Source organism: Eptatretus burgeri, chromosome 9 (genome assembly GCF_056783735.1).
Source record: "Eptatretus burgeri isolate ZD-2024b chromosome 9, Ebu_testis_v1, whole genome shotgun sequence".
Taxonomy (NCBI): Eukaryota; Metazoa; Chordata; class Myxini; order Myxiniformes; family Myxinidae; genus Eptatretus; species Eptatretus burgeri.
Window position 1 is genome coordinate 63,030,990 of NC_140969.1, and position 7,500 is coordinate 63,038,489.

Consider the following 7,500-nt stretch of genomic DNA (forward strand, 5'->3'; position numbering starts at 1 on the left):
CATTTCAGCAATCATGACCAAACTGGGTACAGACGTCGGCCATGGTCCAACTTAGACACTTGTCGTTTTTGGTGAATATAGGTCAAAGGTCAAGGTCACCGAAAAACCGAAATTCTTATTTTCGCAATAACATCCGCGAAAATGGTTGTATCGACTTCAGACCAAATCCAAAATGTGCATCTTCCAATTCTGCATCCAACCATATGTCTCATTGGGGTGTCACACCAACACCCTTCTTTGCGGTCAGGGGGGTCGGGTCAAAAATTTCAAATATATAAAAACGTCATTTAGATCCCGATTGACTTCCAATTTGGCTTGTGGTATCTTGGTACAAGTCTCCTATTATATGCCAAAAATGATGAAATTTGGTCCAGCCACTTCCAGTTACCATGACAACAAAGTACCCTTATGATAAACAAATGCAAATTTTCAGATTTAAAAAAAGTTTGACAGTGTCCACAATTGTGCAGATTTGTTCACCAATATTTGCACCAATGTAGGCAATGGCACTGGCTACTGATGTGTTAAGTTTGGTTGACCTTCAATCAAGGTCAATGTCAAGGTCTACTATAAACTGTGAATCGTTTTTTTTGTCATAACGTACTCAAAAATGGCTGTATCGACTTCAAACTAGGCTTAAAATGTTCACAATTCATATCCCTAATTATGATTTTGCACATTTGCATGCTAAATAATGCAAAGTTTAGAAGTTCACCCCAGGTCGAAGTTGAGGGGGGTCACGTAAAAGTTGATTTTCACTTTAAAACGGCCATAACTCAAAAAACAATGACAGATAGCGAATACATTATCATGATCAACATATAGGAACTTGCATATGACCTTTTATTTGACACCAAATTTGTTGACTTTGCATGACCATGTGAGATCAAACACGTGGTCGCCGGTTTTTACAATGATGAGAAAGTGGCCATAACTTCAAGAGTTTGAAAAATGAAAAATGAAAAAAATAAACCAATGTCACCCTCAGCGTGACCCGTATCTTGCCAAAAGGTGATCACGTGTGACTTCTTTTAGGTCACACTGAGGTGAACAGATCTGCTATCCACCAGGAGCGACTCCTTGAGGAATATCTGCCTACGAGAGATTCCGATGAGAATCGTTCTCCAGAGTAACCATGAAAAATATGCGTTTGCCTCATAACGTCACCAAATGACGTCATAATATCTCAAGCTTGACATATCTAGAAAGCACTCATCGAGGTGTTCAATTTGAGGTACTACACGATATGGTTCCTAAAACTTGAAAATTTGACCTTGGGGTCAAATATGTTTGACCTGAGGTGATAACCATGAAGGTCAAGGCCAATCGCCACCAAAAATTAATCAGCTGAGCGCCAGACCATGAACTATATTCCCATGACGTTTGAAGACGATCCGATCAAAATTACTCAAAAAATAAGGGTTTCGTCGACTCCCCTGATTTGCGACAGTGACCTTGACCTTTGACCTTGACCTTCAAAATTTTATGCGCTGAAAGGGACCTCTATTGGCCTCTGATATGCGAAGTTACAAAAATTTCCAATGATAACTGTGCTCTGCAGAATTTTTTATTCGTGATTACAGACAAACAAACAAACAAAACAAAAAAAAACATACAAGCTGACTAACATATCTTGCAAAAACTCCGTTTTGGCAAGATAAAAATGAATTCACATTCCAATCACCACCATTCACAAATTCTGTTAGGATTGTAGAGCATTACATTGTTAAAAAAAATTAAATGGCTGCATCGACCCACATGAATCTGTGACCGTCTGGAATTTGTTGGAATGTGATGTTGGAATCCATGCTAACCCTAACCCTAACCTACTACCCAACTTGCCGGGAAAGCAACGAGGTTTACGTCATATTAATCGCCATCGAAAAGTAGCGAAATGCATATTTTTAGTTATTCTCTATCACTTCCAGTTTTCGAGATATCTTGAAAAATAGTGTATTTTTGGTGATATTTCTGTAATTTTGTTTGAAGATATAACTTCTGGAATATTCAAGATATAAAAACAGAATTAACGCCATATTGTTCGCAATTGAAAAGTAGGACTATATGTGTTTCTCGTTTTTCTCTATCGCTTCCTGTTTCCGAGATATAACGTGTCAAAGTTGACGCGCATTCACGAAAAAGAAAACTTCAAACTGCGATAAAAATGTCATTTTCGGACCAAACGAGTTCAGATTTCGTGTGTACTCTTTTACTATGAATATCCGTTATTACTCCAAAAAACAGAGTAATTCCAGCTATCCACTTCCAGTTACCATGGCAACGAATTTTCATCATGATGAACAAATGGTGAGTCAAAAATTTCAAATTGCAATAAAAACGCCATTTCAAGTCCGATTGACTTCCAAGTTATGATCATGACCAAACTAAGTGCTATAACTCATTAAACAGTAGCACTATCGACTTGTAAGAACCAAATTGATTTCCAGGTTTTTGTTTTTTCAGAGATCATGGAGATATGACAAAGTTATTCCGGCAATTCCTTGCTCAACGAGCAATTTCATTTGTTTGTTTGTGTGCAGGATATCTCAAAAAGTTGTGAACTGATCCGAATGAAATTTTGTGGACTGGTTTAGTGTGTGACAAGGACGAACTAATTAGATTTTGGTGAAGATCCGGATCCAGATCCGACTACTAGAATTTTTTTAGTGATTCTTCACCAATGAGAGATCCGGCCCAAAACGATATATAGCACGATATCTCAAAAAGTTGTGGACGGATTCAGATGAAACTTGGTGGATAGGTTGGATGTGTGACCATGATAAATTGATTTGATTTTGATGAAGATCCAAATCTGGATCCGACTACTAGAATTTTTCGTGATTTTTCACCATTGAGAGATTGGGTCAAAGACGATTTTGTAGCGTGATATTTCACAAATGTATTGGGCCGATATGTTTTCATGGATCATGCATTATGTGCTGGAGGTATGCGCTCAACCAAGTGCCCTTATAGTTTATATATTGACTGCTTTTGACATTTGCACATGGTACATGCTTGGGGGCCTCATTGGTATGTATTGCTGTCTGCGCTGTCACTGATGATTCACCAATAAGCGAAGAAACCGCTTTTTAATAATAAGCGATAAATCAATGTTGTTATGAGTTCAACCAAACTTTATGATACAGTATCTTGATGACGCATAAATTGAGGTGTTTTTCTGAACTGCATTTGTTTTCAAAGGTCTGGCAGCTGAGGGGGTGTGTCGCATTGGGATTCTTATGTATGTACTATTTGTGAATGTCTTTATAGCTGTGGAGGAACTTTGGGAAGAGCTTGAAACAGGAAAGCGCTTTCCTTGTGTGGGCCTTATTGGTTGCTTCATGTTGCTTCTTCGGCGAGAAGAGCATGGGAATTGTATACTGTGTGTGTGTGTGTGTGTGTGTGTGTGTGTGTGTGTGTGTGTGTGTGTGTGTGTGTGTGTGTGTGTGTGTGTGTGTGTGTGTGTGTGTGTGTGTGTGTGTGTGTGTGTGTGTGTGTGTGTATATATACACACACAGACACAGATACAGACACACACACACACATTCCCCCTACCCTTTTGCCTCACACAAATTGCCGACTGGTTTGTACAGTACCCACTACCCATCACAAGAAGCAAGGTATTTGTGATGACTTCTAAGTGTATTAAAACAGGTCAGCGTTGGTTCTCTCTTTGCTCTTCCTGCTCTTTTCTCCTGCACTTCGCTACTCTCCTCTCGCTCTCTTGGGAGATTGGTGATTCTCAGCGTGGGGCGAGTCCAGTTAGTCGGAGCCTGAAAAGCTTGCGCTTTCTCCAGGATCGGTGGTTAAAAACCCCAAAAAGACCTACCTTGATCCTGCAATGCTAGACAAAGCGAAGTTTGTACATGTGCATTATATCAAATGACAGCACTTAAAGACTGACTTCATAAAACACCACAAAGTTTTTGAAGAATTACTATTGACATACTAAGGCTTAAAGTGAGCCTTATGTGAATCTAAACCCAATAATTAGCTGAATGTTTTGGTCTCATTTTTAACCTACATTTTATCTTAGCTCGCATATTTCTATCGACATTGTTGTGAGTTCATCCAAACTTTATGATACAGTATCTTTATAACACATGAATAGAGGTGTTTTTGTGAAATGCATTTGTTTTCAAAACATCTTTATTGTTGTGCCATTCAAGTTTCAGTAAATCATCTTTTACTAGAGCTTTGGGAAGCAGTGCAGGATAGGGATCTTAGGAGAAATCTGATCATGAATGTCACGAGATGTCAGCCATGACTTGACTGAACTAGATAACTGGATAATTCTGCTTTAAACAATATTTTTCATCATTTATTGAGATGCTCTTCCATGATCATTTAGTGCTGTTCATTTGAAATTTTTTTTCTTGGTTGAAACTACCAACTTGTATTTTGGACTTGACACTTTGATCAAATCGTATGTCATTGTGTGTTGTTTTTCTCAGATATCCTCATCTTATTCTCAGCAAAATTGGAAGAAAACATGTTTTTCAATTTTCCATCAGTGTGAAACGGCATTTTTCATAGTTTTAAAATAAATCAGTGGGAATGTATGACTGGAGACTTGGTAAGGTCAAACTTGACCTTTTTGTCTGGTTGTCATCTCAACATTACATTTCATAACTACATTGCTTCAGGACGAATTTTTTTTTGGCAAACTCTGCAGATAATTTCTTCTACGCTATGTACTCTATTTTGTCGATGGAGAGAAAAAGAGGGCAATGGGAGGAAATGGTTCGGAAGAGAGTATTTATTACTTCTTGAATTTAAACTTAAACGTGTAGAAACTCTCAGCAATTTTCCCAATTTTTTCCCCCTCAACACAAAATTGTAACTTGCTATGCACCGATAATTTTGATTTTATTTTGGATCGCTTGTTAGAAAAGGCATGTGAAATGACTATCTCACATGGCATTGTGTGCTTACTACGTCGCCACCACAATCTACTTGTGCACACCAATAATTAATCGATAACATACCATTTGTCATGTCGAACAGAAGATTACACATTGTGACTGATTGCAGCATTTGCTGATCTGCTTCAGGTCACCAAGCTCCAGATCATCACATGTATTTTGCACGTTGCTCTCGCCCTGCAAGTTTTGCATGCATCATGAAATTGATAGCTTTATGATGTCCATGCAGAAGTGTCTCCAGAGATTCAGCCCAGATGCATGTTGCTCACAGACTGAGAAGATTCTGCAGGTGGCCGAAAGCCTTGTGGGAAAGTACGTGTGGTGCTCTTATGATCTGCTTATTTTGCCCCCATCATTCCCATACGGGGGCATGGAAAACCCCTGCATCACCTTCGTTACGCCAACATTAATTGTAAGCTCATATCAAACCAGGACCTCATTTGTTTTTTCTTGTGTGTCAGTCTCACATGCAGCAGACGTCTGTTGTGTTTGTTTTTTCCCCATCATTTGCTTATCATGTGACAGATGAGCCTTGAGTAATACAAATCAGATTGCTTGTTTTTAATACACCGGGGAATATCCAGGGAGAATCTGGCAAGGCGCTGCTGCTGTTGGCAGGTTTTATAAACAACAATATCCTACTTGTGCAGATAAAATTGGTGGAGTTGTTGCAATTGCTTTCCTCCCTGTGCTTACCTCGTACAAAGCAAATTATTTGAATTCTATCTGCTTTTCAAATAAACGAAAACTTGTGCTATGCTTTTTCAATCGAATCCTTATTGTCTGCTCATGACTTCCCACTGTCCCATTGTTACTATTCTACACTTCCAACATACCATAAACACATATGTTGACTTTATTTGGGGATGGGTATGGGTCCACAAATCCTGAGGGGAATGGAAGACGAAATGATGGGATTAAAGCTTGAGACTTGTAATAAAAGTAACTCAGTCACGTGCACTCAGTATATTGATGTTTCACGCAAAAAGCCTCTTCCATACTGTTTGTCATTTAGCGTACACACAATGTAGATGAATCTTCATTTATTTATTTTACATAAAATGAGACAAATAACGGCAATCGGGTATTTTTATTGCTTTTCAGGCGGGTGACAGATCATTGGCTGGAGTGAGTATCGTATGCATTTGTAGTTGAAGGTTTAACTTTTAGTGCTTGGTGGGGTTTTTTGTAAGATAATTTGTTCAATTCTGTTTACAATTGACTCCATAAGCACATTTTATCACATTTCAAATGTACACATTCATTATGTGCACTTGTAAAGTAAAAAAACAAGTGAACCCCCACCCTCACCCCCCCCCTCGCCAAACCCCTCAACACACCCCAACAGGTGGTGGCCCACGAGATAGCTCACAGTTGGACTGGGAATCTCGTTACCAACAACAATTGGGAGCATTTTTGGTGAGCGGTCTTCACTGGATATTTTTCAGTTCACATTAAAGAGTGCATTGCAAACTCGGTTCTAAATGAAAATATAAACCTATGAAAAACTATTATGAATGCATTATCTTCAATATTTGGAAAGCATTCTGAAAATTGTGTTTGTAATTTTCTTTTGTTGTTGTTCAGGCTCAACGAAGGCCACACAATGTATCTGGAGAGGTTGATTTGTGGAAAAATGTTTGGAGAGCCATTACGTCAGTTGGAGGCGATTGAGGGTTGGAACAGACTCAAGGATTCGGTCTGTTCTTATGTTAATTCCTGGAGAGCTTGATCTTGTTTCTGTTTTTTTATGAACTTACTAAATCTTTTTTTTTGTTCAGGTTGTCTAACATTGATTATATATCTGTCTTTCCATGAACTTTCCATTTTCTCTCATCATGAACAGGTGAAAGTTTTTGGGGAGCAAAACCCACTGACAAACCTGATTCCCAACTTGGATGGTATTGATCCTGATGATGCATTTTCTTCCGTTCCTTATGAGAAAGGCTTTGGCTTGCTTCTTCACCTGGAGCAGTTGCTCGGAGGACAAGGTTACATCTGTTTTCCTTCTTACAATTTCCCTGGACAAATTAATATCCTATTGGATATAAAAAGTGAATATCTAATGATGTGTACCATGCATGTTTTTGTTTATACAATGTTTTTACTGTGGGCTTATTATTCAGGTAACTGTTGAGGTCTGATATGACCCTGGAGGGGCCTTTTAAATGCCACAAATATTGCACAGTAACAATACTCCAATTTATTTCATGAGGGAGTCGTAGATCAAATATCATTCTTGTTTCATAACACACAAGGAATGTTGGCATAGGGGAGGAAATTCGGCCCAGAATGCCCTCTTCCCAGTATCGTCACCCATCCTCACACAAGCCAGCCACACAAGTTACACATTCACATTTATTCAGAACTCCTCTTTTTTTAATCAGATATTAAGGCTTATGGCACAGCTGAGTGACAGGAGCGTATGGCGTTGCCATTCAAGGTAGGACGTAGAAATAGGGAAGTAACGAACACAGAGGCAGCATAAGTTGAGACATACAGACAGGACAGGGGAACTGAGTGGGCTGAATATACAAGAAACATCGAAGCGGACCATTAAAGCTGCCAAAAATGG

General features: G+C 38.9%; 1 protein-coding gene across 10 annotated transcripts in view; it reads left to right on the top strand.

Annotated features, from left to right (window-relative positions):
• The window catches only part of LTA4H (leukotriene A4 hydrolase), a 388,232-nt gene that overhangs the window by 256,149 nt on the left and 124,583 nt on the right, over window positions 1-7,500 (top strand). For all 10 annotated transcript variants that reach the window (XR_015061718.1, XM_085895360.1, XM_085895364.1 and 7 more), the window contains exons 9-13: window positions 5,197-5,337; window positions 6,030-6,053; window positions 6,274-6,344; window positions 6,513-6,624; window positions 6,772-6,916. Coding sequence is in view for 9 of the 10 variants with exons in the window: in XM_085895360.1 (XP_085751486.1) it covers window positions 5,197-5,337; window positions 6,030-6,053; window positions 6,274-6,344; window positions 6,513-6,624; window positions 6,772-6,916 (493 nt within the window). In the remaining variant the exon portion in view is untranslated. The remainder of the gene's footprint in view (window positions 1-5,196; window positions 5,338-6,029; window positions 6,054-6,273; window positions 6,345-6,512; window positions 6,625-6,771; window positions 6,917-7,500) is intronic.